A 15,846-nucleotide genomic window follows, 5' to 3' on the forward strand; every position below is an offset into this window, starting at 1 on the left:
CAGCTCACTGTATGCATCTTAATTTTATATGTCATTTTGAGTTTAAATCCTCCCTGCATACATTAGATATACATGAAATACTTACAGATAAACAAGGGCACTGGAAAAGCTGGGATGGAATATTCAGTAATACTCATGTCTGCTATTTTAATCATTCACCGGAAAATAAATAAAAGTCAATCATAACAGATACAGCATTTCAATACCTCCATTGTCTGTAAGAGCTGCACTATTAATTTAATATGCTGTGTAGCAAATTTGTCAGAAGGATGGCTTTGATTGTACAAGTGCCTCAGTGAAGTACCTTTGTTGAAGCTGAGCACCTTTTTATATTATTCCCTCCCCCAAAACAAGGTTAAATCTCATTTATATTAGGTATCATTAGATGTCATAGAGTTCCATTAAACCTTATTTATGCCTGTGTAAACCACAAACTTGCATTTTCTAGTTAGTGTTCACACTACCTTTAGTGGTATGTCATAATTCAAGTCAATTTAAAAGCCCTCAGGTTTTGAGCTTTTTCATGCTGTCATCCCCACCATTAAGGCACCATTTCACAGTTGGGCTAAGCCTGTAACACACACCAAGAAAAGGAAGTTTTAAAGTTATTCCCCTTACTCGTTACAGCTGTTTTTCTTTTGCAAGTAGCCATAGGATGTTTCCCTGTGCAGAAACACAGGACTGCTAGAGGAGGCTCGGCTGTGGGGAGTTATGCTGGTGCTCATATGGAGCAGAATCAAGGGAGACAGAAAAACACTATCACTCCTCCCTCCAGCTAAAGCACTGCTGCGGGTCACTTAACGGAAGCAAAAGTCTCAGTGCTGTGAAACACAGCAGATGCTCTGCAGTGGGCAATCCTCCTGCATAGCCAATTAGGATGCAGATATTCTGAATAAAACGCCACTGTAAGCATGAAGCAGGACTGAACCAGCATCAACCCTGAATGAGGTATTCATGAGACACCTGAAGTAGGGATGGATTTCAGACTGTAGCAAGTCTCAGGTGCCTCCTCTTCCTAGGGGAGGGAACTTCAGTCATTCCATTCTGATAGGAGTAAGTCCTGGATATATGGGAGGGGGGGAAGTATGAAAGACTATCACACACACAATTCAGGACTGACCTCTTCTATCCCTGCTCATTTTCTTAGGTCAATTAATGGCACTGCCCAAAGAAGGTAAAGGAGTTGGGCCTTCCTTTCTCTCACCTTGGGCCCACGGACTATTAATCACTCTCTATTATAGTCACTTAAGATATCAACCCCTTAATTTTTGAAGAATTTTATTTTTCTCTCAGACATGGTATTTAAAGAGAAGGAATGTTTTGTCTAGTAAGAGCCCTAAGCACTGCTCCTTGACAACCCTGTAGTGTTATTTTAGACTCCACCAGTTTATCCTGCATACAGGTCAACTGTGTAGTTGAGGTCACTTACTTCCAGTGAAAGCTATCCAGCGGGCATATTTAGTAGCTTCTCTTCGCCAGTGGGAAGCCACCAGCAAACCACATGTGACAGTTAGTGAAATGATTCCCATAATGATGAAAAATAACGTAGTGACCCACTCAGGAGGCAGCCGTGGAGGAATACAGGTCCTGTCACGTCCATGGATGGTTTGACACTGTCGCACAAGGCCAACTGTGAGAGCACCTGAAAATACATAGCAGAGAGGCAAGTAAACTTTCAAAATCCTCTCTGAGGGGCGCTCAATTGCAAACCAAAGCTCAGAATTGTCCAAAAATAAGGGATTCTTTCTTTGATGAACCTTAATAAGCCTTTCAAACACAGAGGATGGGGGGGGGGGTATGCTTTAAACATCTATCTTCATGTTCTTTCATCATATGCTTGCACAAGTTGAAGTGAGATGGCTGCAAGCTGTATCTGGTTGAGTGGCAATCAAGGTCTAATCAAAGGGATAAAGCACTCCTGTAAAGCCTGCCAATATCAGCTAAAGTGGTAGCTGAGTTGTATAGAGGATCACTCCCTCATCTGTGCAAGATGACATACTTTTATAATCTAACAAAATGAGCTGCAGCCTGCTCAAATGCCTTTAATTGTCTAATGCCTTTTTCCCTCATCTGTAAATACAGCTTTAATCTTCAAAGTCTTGCATCAGAAACTGCATTTAATTCATACCAAGATTTTAAGAATAAATAAAAAAAACCCACAATAACTCTTTAAAAAGAGTCCCTCTATGCAAGGGACTGGTCAATCCTTTTGACAGCTAACAAGTTACTACACACACAAACTGGGATATCTACACAAAAAGATCTATAAAAAGATCCTAGAAGGAGGACAAGACTGGTAAGGGAACCAGAAAGTTTTACACAAAATGAGGTATTTTCTGTTAAATAATTAAAAAAAAAAACCTGACTGAAAATCCAGTTCAGTGCTTTTGAGACTCATAAAAAAACTCTTAGTAAGCTTTAATAGTTAAGTTCTCTTAACCCAAAATTAACATGCAAGATTAAAATCCATTTCTTCCAGTGTCTCTTAAACAAGTCCTATATTTCTCAATTTTGTCCCTTCTTCTGAACTCTTTTCCTAAATAATCACAATTGTCCTTTATCTAAATTAGGAGCAAGAAACAACAATGGACAATATTAGAGTCAACATCTTCCTCCACAAATTATTGTAAGCAAATATTGTTAGAGTTGGCCTGTTTAAAACAAAAAGAAGGCAACTTAGAAACAATTACAGTAAGATTTGGAAGCTTAGGTTTAGCATGTCTTTTGGAGGAAGAACAACTGTCATACTTTTTAGCTTCTTTTTGAAGAAAAAAAAGCATGAAACAAAGAAGCCAATAGTCAAAAGGGTAACCAGTCCTAGCATGCACCTCCTAGCACCCTGGAGCCAATTTCTACAAGTGTTCAGTCATGTCTGGTTACACCTCATCAATGAGTACCTGCAGAATAAGCTTCTGAGATTAGAATCATTGGGTTAAGAGTCAGAATATCATGTTTTATTAGATGTAGTGCTTCTGATACCTCCTAGAGTAAGAACAAAAACATTACTGAATCAGTTCTGTTGAAGCATTCCTGTAACCTTTGTTTAGACTAAAAATTTGTAGCCCTATTCAAATACATCCTTTTAATTACATATTCTTCAACTGAAAGATTCAGAGATGAATTTTCAGCCAAAAGTACAATCCTTTAAAAAAGTGTCAAAACAAAAAAAATTGCCATTTTCTACTCCAGATATACAGCAATAACACCATTGCTGTGCATCAGGATTACATAAAACTGAGCCACGCACTTGGGACAGCTCACACACCTGTACAGTACAGTTTTACATGAACTGCTTCTCAGTTGCTTTTTTGTAGCCTGCAATAATTTTCATTTTACATCAGCCGCTGGGGCAGAAGGGCATGTGTCCTTAAAAGTCAAGCTCCCTGAAACAATACGTACATTGCAGAACCTCATACAAAACACTAAGTAGTTTCCTGTAGTTTGGGGATAAAGAGACTATTCACTGCAGTATCATAGAACAGAAAATTAATCCCTATCACTCTGCAAGACTAGGATTTAACAACAATTTTACTATACTTGCAGTGGAAGTCAGTTTTTTCTAAACTGCAATTCTAATGCAAAGAATGACTTCATAAAAATGACATCACACACTCAATAGATGTTTTCTGAATTCAGAGACCTCTCCTGAATTCAGTGGCAATAATTTAATGCATTTTTAACTTTGGCAAAAGCAACAGTGATAAGAATCACTGCGCTGGACTCCATTCCATTTTGTGCGTTAACTGAAGAACAGTTGCTGTAGATGAGCATGTATTAGAAAGAGACACTAACTCATCTTTCAGATGCAATCTGCAGTTTATATTGAAGACATTTTTCTATTAACAAGAGCATATCTAACATGTCAGATTCAGAGAGGACCAAAGCTAAGCCCAGCAGTGCCCTATCTAGCAGAAACAGAAGAGAACTCCATCTTGAACTACTATTTTTCAGTGCAATTTTTTTGCTGTCCACATCTACTTCTCCAAAGGCTGCTTTTCTCAAAAAAACCTCCAGCAAACCCACAACTGAAAATGAAAAAAAAAGAGAACAAAAATCTCTTAATTGTAAGTACCAGGGTATCATCCCTTCTGAAGACACAAGGATAGCTGCAAGTAACAACTCGGAGCAGGGCTTCCTAAACATCATTTCTGGTACCCAAGTGTGTTGTTCCACTCTTTTTCTTCTGTTGTTCCACTTTTCTTCTTTTATTTTTTTTTGTTTTGTTTTTTAAAATCAGAGTTTTGAAGCATCAGCAATTAAATTTCAGGATCTACCATTCTGAAGGAAAAACACTGAACTACTTTATGGTCATGCTTTTGCCAGCACATATTTAGTATTTTCTCTTAACTCTGCTTTGTGGATTACAAATTTGAAGGAGATATATTCCATATTCAAGGTTTTGAACCTTGAGTCTGCAGACTCTAGGGAGGCAAACGGAGGGCAAGACAAGGTCTGATAACTGTTTCTAAAGGTTTCACAAAGGTAACTGGGAGAAACAACCTCATTATGTGCTCATAAATTTAGTTAAAGTTCACTATACAGGAATACCTTACTTGTGTACATAAACTGGGCAGAAGGAAATTAAGCCTTATAGCTTGCTCCCATAGCGACAAATCTGTTGAATGCAGACTTCAAAAGAAGTCTATGGTGCGGAAAAAGAGTATTTATTTGCCACAAAATTCAAAAGAAGAGTGGGTTTACACAGTATTTTATTGTCTTGGTCCTGTTCTGAAGCAATCAGGCAAACAGTTGCCTGGCAGCTGCTAACAAACTAAGTTGTTACAGAAAATCTTGTTTGACCTTATCTAGTCTATCACTGAAAGGAGGGACAGAGATACTGAATTGATCAGCCTCCTGCCTGTAGTTAGAGAATAGCCTAACAGTCCATCTCAAGCCAGTCACCAAGTTCCAAGAGGTTTTCAGTTGTTCCCTCAGAACAATTCCAGCATAATTGCTGAAAATCTAAGCACCTTACACAGGTATAGAACAAACAGCACAGATAATGCTAGTAGATTAGGCAGCTTGAAGATGGATACGGCCCTAAAACATGTGCAGCAGAGTAACTACACCTGCCCATGCTCCACCTGCCAGTACCTGCACTGCACAGCCATCGGGAGCTGTAATTGGGACAACCTGGGGATACGGGGGGCTGCTCCCTTTCTTTCATATGCCTCTCCCTCTGTAGCTTCTGAGACTGGCATTATGCAGGTGAGTACAGCTAGTGCAAGAGGTGATTAGGATATATATTTCTAATTACTAAAAATGAGATTTAGCCTTGATCAAAACAGAGAATGCTGCACTGAGGAAATGTCGGTAAAGAGGTCCTTAGTCTTTTCCAGTAAATCTATTCCCTAAAGTGCCACTGCACTTCAAACACATTAAACAACCTTCCAGTAGTGACAGTTTGACTATAACCACAACTCCAGTTCACATTAGTGAAAGATTTCATGATCATATTCCTACACTACCTCACCCAACTTGTCCAGACCACCAGTAATTTTCTGACAATGCGTATTTTTCCTCGAATCACTAATAAAAAGACTCTTTAACAAATACACCAACATTTGGGAGCATCACCTGTTTAACAATTGTTTCACAAAACCATAGAGGGAAAGAGGGGAAAAGGCACCAAACCAAAGAAAGGTAAGCCCTAGTTTTTCCCCTTTGCACACATGTGTGGCTGCCACAGAGCCGACCCACAAGTCCCACTCCAGCCCTGCTGGTGCTGTGCCATCCCTCTCCCGTTTCCGTGGTAACTACAGAGCCACCAAGGAGGAATCACATGCTACTGAGAGAAACAAAGATTGCTGCAGCCCTTTCACTCCCCCACCTCTCCATCACTTCTGAATTATTAAAAGTGGCACAGCGATACCACGGCTGGAAAGCAGTAGCATAATAATGGCTATTCACTGTTCATCTATTCTTTCATTGCCAGAATATGTGGGATCAAGCGTGCCAGATGGACAAAGGAGAAGTGCCACTGCTGTGAAGAGCTTACCACAGCATAAGAAGCAACTAATATGGTAAAAGCATGATGCAGTGAATGATATGGGGCTCAAACATTAGAAGGTCACAGAGCTCAGCAGTTGCGCTGTCTCATGAACATGTACAAATGCTCAAAACTGCTCCTGCTCATACAGCTTGGGGTACCTGCTCCTCCTCTGTCCTCCCCTACTGTCCCCACCTGAAAATGTCCTTACTCTTTCCCTTCAGTTTAGAGAAAATGCTATTCCTTGGGTTTAAATGCATCTGCAACCCTTTATATTCCTTGACAACAGCTTCCTCACTTTTATCTTCCATGTATCAACCACATCCTTAGCCAAATGTTTATTACCAACATCAAATAAACATTGCAGGCCAATATGCCTAGTGAGGAGGTTGAAACATTCAACCACTCCCAGACAGCCCACCCGCCCTCCCTCCCTTGCTGTCCTGATGAGATGGTGTGCTTCTGATAGAAATGCCAGTTGTGACTGCCAGACGATTTCTGCTCAAACAAGATATTTTAGTGTGCTGAGGACTTGTCCAACCATCTTTGCTAAGTGAAGAGCACAGTTTGCAGGGTTCCTAATGACGTGTTGGTGACATAAATCTTAGAGCGCCACCAATGTGGCAAGGACACTGATAAGTTTTATGTTTTAGTAATGAGCACAGTACATGGAGCTATGTTATCTGGGCACACTAAAACATTCATTGCTGCTGGTTAGGTAACAGTCTCATGCCAGAGAACGACGCATGTAAAATAAGGGCAGCTCAGTTAAGCCATTCCCTGTAACTCATATTGGGCCACAGACAAAGACAGGAGGAATTGAAGCTGTTCTTGGAAAGTTTCCAAGTTTTAGCCAATTAATAAACTTGAATGGAAAAAGGTCTAGGTCCATCTAAGAGGAGGAACAGGCTGCAGCTGTAGCTTCCTACCCAGTCCAAGTGGAAACTTCAAAGGTCTAAAGAGAATGCAGTGATTTGGTCATGGCAGACTAATTGCCTCTAGCAGTGTTAAGGATAACCATCAAGTTGACTTTGGCCACCTTGCCTTTAACATGTCTGCTGCTCCTTGCCTGCAATCAAGCCTCTCTAACAGAAGACCGCTTTCAAAGTGAGCGAAGCATAGCCGAGGAATTCCTGAGAGGAATAAACAACAAGGCATGGTAAGAATAGTTCCAATGCAACTGCCCATAACAGCAAACAAGGAGGCGGTATTTCCAAGAAGAAAATTTTTCAAATTCATCCAAAGAATCTGGCAGTTTAACTGGGAAGTATCCGAGTCTTACATACGGAATTTATTTTCCTGCAATGGGCACTTTAAGTGATGTTACTATACAATGAGGTAAGAAAGAATGACTTATTTAGGTTTATGTATTTTGTTTTGGGGAAAATTTCTATCAATTCTATATTCCAGGTTTTAGTTCCTTGGAAACAATACTCTCCCCTCTGCCTTTCCCAAAATCCAGGCGACTGACGCTGCTGATCCTTCCCTGCCATAGCCTGGGAGGTACTCCAGGGTGCATACAGTTAGTTCTACTTATTCTAGTGAAAAACCCCGTCAGAAATCGACCCCTGTATCCTCTCTTATGAGGAGATTAGTCATACTTAAGAGTAAGCAGTGCAGAAGGTTAGAGGAAAAGCTATGCTTTTGCTGGATATGCACCACCTCTGGTGTGAAGAGGACAAAGCTACAGTATCCTGCTAGTTTGCAAAGCACTTCAAAACCAGGGAGGAAAAAAGGATTAACAGCGCTGGGGAAGATCTCTTGATTCTAAAAGGCATGGTCCATGTTGTAATAGTTAAACAGAATAGCAGGGTCTCTGTATGTAAGGTCCCACTGAATGATGCCCACAGGGCACAGCTCATAGAAATTTTTTGTATCTACAACTGCTCAGAATTACAGCCTTGTAAAAGGAAATGCAGTTAGTCCTCATCTAAATTTTCTGCCATTGACCCATTAAAGCAATTTAAAAATGTTTACAGCCTCAAATAATGTCGTATCTGAGCACTTTGTAAAACAGCACATACACATAATTAACTGCAGCTAAGTAAATATACGCAAGTCAAGCACACTTTCCTCTGCTTTTTTGCTTAGGTCATTGTTGTAGGACAATACAATAACTGGATTATACCTTGTCCTGGGTTTGAGTGAGTGGCGGGGTATTTGGTAGCAGGGGAGGGGGCTACAGCAGTGGCCCCCTGTAAGAAGCTTCTTGAGGCTCCCCCCGCTCCAAGTCGGACCTGCCTTTGCACCAAGGCCAAGCCAATTCACTGCACCTCTGCGGTAACTTATTTAAGAAGGGAGACCTAGGAGGAGTTGTGAGGAGAACGTCTGTGCAAACACTGAGGCCGGTGGCAGAATGGAGGAGGAAGGGGGGGAGGTGCACTGGTGCAGAGAGCCCCCCTGTATTCCCTGGTGAGAGGGCAGGGCTGGGCTGCCCCCGCCACCACCTATGGAGATCTACAGTGGAGCAGATGCTGACCTGCGGTCTGTGGGGGGCCCCATGCTGGAGCAGGTGACTGCGCCCGAAGAAGGCCGGGACTCTGTGGGAAGAAGGCCCCGCTGTTGTAGTTCGGCACTGGGAGGATTGCAGCACGCACAGGTGACCCAGGCTGGAGCAGCTAGGGAAACGCTGCAGCCCGTGGGAGGGACTCATGTTGGAGAAAGTTTGTGGAGGACTGTCTCCTGTGAGAGGGGGACTGTGCTGGAGCAGGGGAAGAATGCCAGAAGTTCCAGCCCCACTGAGGTGGAAGAAGCAGCAGGACTGACTGCACCCCCCATTCCTTGCCCCCTGTGCTGCTGGGGGGCAGGAGGTAGATATCGAGAGCAAAGCTGAGCCCAGGAAGAAGGGAGGAGTGGGGAGAAGGTGTTTTTAAGATAATGTAATGCTTCTCACTGTCCCATTCTGTCCATTAAGTGTTGTTGTTGTTAGTGTCTCTATTAAATTTATGTTCTTTTTTTCTTCCCCTAACGAATCTGCCTTTTGCCCATGACCATAATGGGTGAGTCATCCCTCCCTGTCCTTATCTCAATTTCTGAGCCTTTTGCTTTACTTTCTCCTTCCCAGAGCTGGCGGGGGGAAGGAGGGGATGAGCAGCTGCATGGTGTTCAGTTGCTCTCTGAGCAAAAACCACTGAGCCTTTTGCTTTATTTTCTCCTTCTCAGCATTGGAGAGGAAGAGGGGAATGTGTGGCAGCATGGTGCTCAGATGCTCTCTGAGCTCAAACCACGACAGACCTAAATAACTATAAAGGGTACATAAAAAGATCAAAATATAAGACAGGATCAACTACCAGTTTCCAATCAGGTATGAGAATACCGTATCTGTTACTGTTCTTACATAAATAATTACTACTTATGTGAGGGATGGCGGTAGTTTGAATAGATGCTCTTTAGCACTTATGCCACTAAAATAACTTCGAGGTTACCATGCAAGTACAGTATTGAGGATGTGGCATGACAGATTGATTCTTTTACTGCGGATATTCCACTATGTTGTTCAGTTAGTAGATTAAGAGGCAACCAAGTTCAGACTTACTAAGATTTATGAATGTTAAAGGATGATTTAGAGAAAGGCTTAAAAGAATAGGAGGATTAACTACAAAGGCACAGAACATAAAAGAGTTCAAAACAAAGGGTTTATTATCTTTCCTGTCCTTTGTATACCAGATCTTATATTTTTGGCATTCACTCTGGTTTGTCTCTCAAATCATCTAATAGGTATTATAACCCTGGAAGAAAAGCTTTCGAGTTTCTCACTCTGAACCAGACCAGATGCAAGATCAATTCATATGCCCACTGGATTATTTATCGGTAAGAAACAAACACCTAAAAAGTATTTATACAATGTTAAAAGATCAGTTTTGATAAAGACCTAGATTTACTTGCAAAGTCCTTGCTATATCTAGAGTGCATCTTTTAAGAGCAATTCAAGTCAATACTGCAAGATAGAGCATGTTATTATATAAGCTGCTATTTCTCTTCTACTCCATTTATCCCCTTCTCTGAAATCAGAACGTGCTCTCCCTTTCAAACCAACTTTGAAATACACCATCCTTCTTGCTCTAGAGGTCTAAAGTGCATTTCCTTGTTTCAGAAACTAAGTGACTGTCTTAAAAATACTCATATTGGCAACAATAGGGGAGGTAACATCCCTAGCTTCAAATCCAGCTTATGCTTGCTATGAGGAACCTACCAATTGAGTTCTATTTAACAATATAATGTCCATAGAATTTAATTTATTAGGTACCATTTCTGGCACTCTTTAGAACTCCCAAGCTTACTGGCTTTTAAACAGAAGAATGCTAATTTTTAAAGTCTAAACTCAATGTTAAAAGAGTTGTGGTATATTAGAAGAAAAGCCTGCCTTGCTGCTGAAGACCATCTGGTGACTGACTTGTCTCAAAAGTTTTCAATTCAGTGTTTGTATCATGCCTAATTCAAACCAAATCCCCCCTCCACAAAAACCACAGTCTTCTTCCTCCCTCCTCCCACCCCCAAAAAGGAAAGAAATCAGGAGCCATCTATTGGGAAAGATCCTTCTGACTTACATGTATTAGAAAAGTTTATTACTACAGATGACAATCGTTACGATATGAGTTGTAAGTGATGTTTAAATTGCAGTCATTTGGATGAATAAAAAGAAAATTTATTTCTGAATTCCAACATACAAGTTTCAGTGCCATGCTACTTGCGTATTGGGGTGGGTTTTTTTAATGTTTGTTTTATGTTTTGTCCTTTTTCTCTTTTTTAATAGACTAGATGGACCACCACACACTGAAAGAGCTATCCTCCGGCAACAACACAGGAACAACTCTCCTGAGGACATAACAAAGGCTCTGTGTGTTCTCACGTATCAGAGCCAAGAAATCTGCCCACGCTGAAGGTATTCTTTCCTACTTCAGAAGACAGCATTAATTAAATGTTGGTAAACAGGATCTCTAATAAGTTGCATCCTTCTGGTTGTTTATTTTCTGACACTAAGCATTTTCACAATAGGATAATGGTGTCAGTGCCTAGAATCTTTACAGTTTCTGAAGTGGCATGGGCCTGGAAAAAAGAGAGAACTTTAAAAACACAAACAAAAAAGAAGAATGTTTTACCTTAAAAACAAAGAAAAAAATCCATAGTTATTTCCATTTTTCCCCAAAACAAAATAGAGCTACTCAAATTTGACAAAATTCATTGCCTAAAAAAAGAAAAATTAAAGGCAGTGTCAATATTTAAAAGTGGTTTTTCTAGTCAGCTACACCAGTTTTATGCCATATGTTCAGTTGAAAGCCAGAAGCTATGACACCTACAGCTGTTCTGCCATTTAACGTCTGATGAGCTTGTGTTCTTTTTAAGAGTTATATTTGGCTTCAGACAGAGCTGTAAAATGATACCTCTCCATCCAATACACAACACAACCCTATCCCAACCTTCACAGAAATGGTCTGCTAATCACTTCACAACTGTATAGTTGATGTGCAGGCTCTTGGAGGCTGCCCAACATCTACAGGAGCCAGCGATGTGAGCTGGCCAGGCTGAGTCAGTAATGGCAGCACCATGTGATACAAACACAACACAACCAGCAAGAACACAGAAATTCTGGATCTTCACAGTTTAGTGAATCACCTTCCACATAGGTGTCTTATAAGGTGGTCTGTGCAGTAACTAGACTTCAGAGCTGTCCCTTTCTAACTCCTGAGTCAGTTGAGTTCCAAACTTAACAGACATCCAAGCAGATCAGGACGGATATAGGAAAACCCCCAAATCACACCAAGTAAAGTATCCTATTGTTCTCTCTCTAGTCATGAAAACAAAATATCTGTCAACCTTCCTGGTTACAGTCTAAAGCCATTTCTTTGGCCTAGTGACAAAGGCATTCAAGGGTACGGAGATAATTCAGGTTCTGGCCCTGCCCTGAAATTGCTTGTGCATTTTATCAAATGAAGTTAAGGAGGAATAACGATCATCTTCCTCTGTCAGCTGTACTGTTGTGCTTTGCACTGATCGCAGCTTGTGTCAGACATGCTCCAAGGACACCCACTGATCTGGCTCTTCCACGGCCTTATGAATCACCCAGTGGTGTAAGGTGAAAAGAGAAGTGTTGAAATGCCTTTTGGCATTTATATGGTTAGAAGCATATTTGCAAATTTTAGGTGTCTGTTCTGCAAACCCTCAGCCTAAATACACCTTATGTGCTTGAATGCTTTCTTACAGCTGAGGCTAACTTTCTCCTGGTCCACTGCTGAGAGCAAATTTTAGGCCCAGATTGCCAGAAACTACAACAGACCTCACTAAATAAAGAACAAAATATTCAAAAAGCAAGTAAAACGTACTAACAATTTGGTGGCAATTTCTTTAAATCACGTAACTGATGGCAGGACTGCATTTACAGCAATGAGGACATGAAAAGGCAAGTTTGCAGGTAGAAGTAATACCTTTTATTAGAACAAATAGAATAATTAGAAAGATTAAGCACATTTCGGGTCTTGCAAGCCCTTCCTTGGACACACAGGTTTTCCCCACTCTACTGTGGATATAAAAGATACCATCTCTGTCTACTAGACTTGCTTTATTCCATAAGGCACCTTTGTCAATTGAAAAATGGCACCTAAATGTCCCAAGATGTATTTCATTGCAACTAGAGTAATATTTCAAGTAGAATAAAAGCTAACCTTAGTTTTTATTCCTAAAGGCACTTTTTAACTGTTGCCAAATCTGTATATGACATGCTTGTAACAACTGGCAATACAGGTTAAACTGCACCTTAAATAGGGATTAGGTACAGGGCCAAAGAATTTATTCTCTACAAGTACCACTTCATGCACCGAAAGACAGACTGACATGCAGCTTAACTACATACAATCTGTCCTCAAGGACAGCCAGCACATAGTTTCCTGCCTGATTAACATTTTAAGCCCCCCCCAGTATAAAAGGTAGCTTTAACTTTTCAGGCAAATCAGGAAAAAACAACCACCTTCTTTTGTAGTAATAATTCTCAAATTTGGGCATTTACTTCTTGTTCCCATCACAACAAAAACATTAAAAACAAAGAATAGGAAGGCAGGAAGCATATTCAGGATTTATCCTTAAGTTCTATTTTCTTATTCCTTTTGCTGGGTGTGCTGGTTTCGGCTGGGATAGAGTTAATTTTCTTCACAGTAGCTAGCATGGGGCTGTGTTTTGGCTTTGTGCTGAAAACAGTGCTGATAACACAGGGATGTTTCCATTACTGCTGACCAGTGCTAACACACACTCAAGGCCTTTTCTGCTTCTCTCACCACTCCACCAGCGAGGGGGCTGGGGGTGCACAAGGAGTTGGGAGGGGACACAGGCGGGACAGCTGACCCCAACTGACCCCAGGGATATCCCAGGCCATTTGGCATCACGCTCAGCAGATAAAGCTGGGGGAGAAGGAGGAAGGGGGGGACGTTCAGAGTGACGGCGTTTGTCTTCCCATGTCACCGTTACGTGTGATGGAGCCCGGCTGTCCTGGGGATGGCTGAGCTCCTGCCTGCCAGTGGGGAGTGGTGAATGAATTCCTCATTTTGCTTTGCTTGTGTGCAGCTTTTGCTTTACCTATTAAACTGTCTTTATCTCAACCTACGAGTTTTCTCATTTTTAATCTTCCTATTCTCTCCCCCATCCCACCAGGGGGGAGCGAGCAAGTGGCTGTGTGGGGCTTAGTTGCTGGCTGGGGTTAAACCACAATACTAAGGCAAATCCTTGTTTTAGAAGCCTGCATAACTTAAGCCTGAATTTAGGCAATTAACAGGTGCTGTCTGTGTGGTGATAACACTTTCTCCCTTATCACAAATCAGCATCTACAAAAATAGACTGTAAGAGTCTGGAGACTTTTTTTTTTTGGCTAGAATAAGAGAAGACAGAGCACTCCTGAACAGATAAATTTGCACTTTACTGAAATAAAATATGACTTTATCTTAACAGCAGGGCTCAGTCCCTTTTGAACAAGTGGGACTATTCTTAAAAAGCAATCAGATGTTATATAGTGCTCCACAGAGCATATCTGTTAACATATGTTTATACAGTTGTTATACTGACATTCTGAAACAGAATTCTCTCTAATTTTAGATTCAGTATAAACAGCCAAGAAATGCTCTGTCTTTATCACCAGCTTCATCTTACTGAACATATACTTAGAGAGAGCATTTACTTCAGATTACATTGGGCATAAGTCAACAAACTTCTGTTTTACAAACAGCAACTACTACTTCTAGCCTGTACTCTCTCTATTCCACCATTTTTCATGTATTAAGCTTCAGGCTGCTTCTTGTATTGCTGAGTGACCCAATAATATTCCACTGAAAGAATTTATGAGACCACATTAGAAATTCTTGGCCATTCAATCTTTTCAGGTTTCCTGTATAATCTTGTTGCATAGTTTTTAAATTGAATTAAGTGTGGGTTTAAAAAACAAAGTGAAACATGCTTCTTCCCACATGAGTTTCTACAATGGAGAAATACATCATTAACACGTGAATTTACGTGCATGATTAGTTTCAGAATGGAATTTAACCTAAGCAAAAAAAATTTCTTTCTTCACCCTTGTGACTTCTCTTCCCCCACCGCATGCAACGCCTACAACGCTCCTCGCATCAACAGGCACAGAAGATGCAGTGCATTTTCTCCTCTACAAGAAGGGAGATCAGAATCTTCCACTGTTCTGAGCTGACACTTCCACTGACTGTGTGAATACCACTGGTCGCTGTCTGTGCTTGAGAAAAGACACCTCTTAATGCTGCACTTCATAATACCTCTATTTTGTACAGAGAAGACTGAACATTAAAGCAAATTTTCAAGTCAAACAAGTCACCTTCTATACAAAAGTCTACCTTCAGGAAACCTGAGGTCAATGACAGTCTTGTCAGTTTTCTTGACTTTGTTTTGGTATACAGACATTACAATTAAAGGTTGTGTATGTTTGATGGATTAAGCTCATACTTATGTTCTCCCTTACTTGTACATTTGACCTGCCTATCATGGAAGTCAGGATCCATCTCATTTCAGAGGTATATAAGATTTTATTGCAGAAAGCAAGCAGTTTCACTGAGACATCCTAATAACATTAGTATACATGCCATCAACTTGAGAAGTGTAAAAAGAATCTAGATTCAAAGTATCTCTTTTGAAGTATTCACTGCAAAGCAGTTCTGAGGCACATGGAACAATCAGCTGTCCCATTCTCTCTTATTCTGATCCCATACCTATTCCTTAAAATACAACTAAATTACATCACTGCCAATAGCTGGAAGAAGTCACAGCAAAAGAAGTGGAAACAAGGCAAGAATAACTTGGGCAATGATTGGAGAGCAGGAGAACAGGAAACTCAGGAGTAAGAAATGCAACACTATAAACTAGGAAGTTGGCTCAATAATGAGCACTACAAAAGTAAACTACTTGATTTTACTGCCTATGAACACTGTCATTTGATTATTAAATTCTTGGATGTACCAAGCTCAGAGACAGCTCAGGCCTGCTAATGCAGTGTCCAAACAACTGCACAAAGAATTCCTCATGGTCAAGTTCAAGGCCTAATGTGAACTGTCTTCAACTGGACAAATATTTAAACATCTAAGTGTGTTATTAACCATTACGCCTTGAGAGACCGTCAACCTTAATAATCCCAAAGTGCTTTGTAATTTATGGCACAGAACTGCAGCTACCATGAGGCTCTTGGGTAGCAGCCAACTGTTGCTTATCGCACTACATTGCGTGGATAGGAAATGCTGGCTTCTGATACTGCAGTAAATCCCTGGGAGGCTTTTGATGCCTTCACAAGGGAGCATTTTAGTTCATTCCAAGGACCCAGACATAATAGACTGAATATGTTTTGCTCAAAGAGGGGAACTTGA

At 40.8% G+C, this 15,846-nt stretch overlaps 1 protein-coding gene across 3 annotated transcripts in view; it reads right to left on the bottom strand.

The window, feature by feature from the left end:
- MOSMO (modulator of smoothened) overlaps nucleotides 1-15,846 on the bottom strand; it is a 34,203-nt gene that overhangs the window by 10,375 nt on the left and 7,982 nt on the right. For 2 of the 3 annotated variants that reach the window (XR_012631099.1, XR_012631100.1), the window contains exons 2-3: nucleotides 1,430-1,642; nucleotides 465-571 (exon numbers count right to left, since the gene is read on the bottom strand). Coding sequence is in view for 1 of the 3 variants with exons in the window: in XM_074885727.1 (XP_074741828.1) it covers nucleotides 1,430-1,642 (213 nt within the window). In the remaining 2 variants the exon portion in view is untranslated. The remainder of the gene's footprint in view (nucleotides 1-464; nucleotides 572-1,429; nucleotides 1,643-15,846) is intronic. The other variant, XM_074885727.1, reaches the window with a different exon arrangement.

The sequence above is a fragment of the Strix uralensis genome, chromosome 16 (assembly GCF_047716275.1).
Source record: "Strix uralensis isolate ZFMK-TIS-50842 chromosome 16, bStrUra1, whole genome shotgun sequence".
Classification (NCBI taxonomy): Eukaryota; Metazoa; Chordata; class Aves; order Strigiformes; family Strigidae; genus Strix; species Strix uralensis.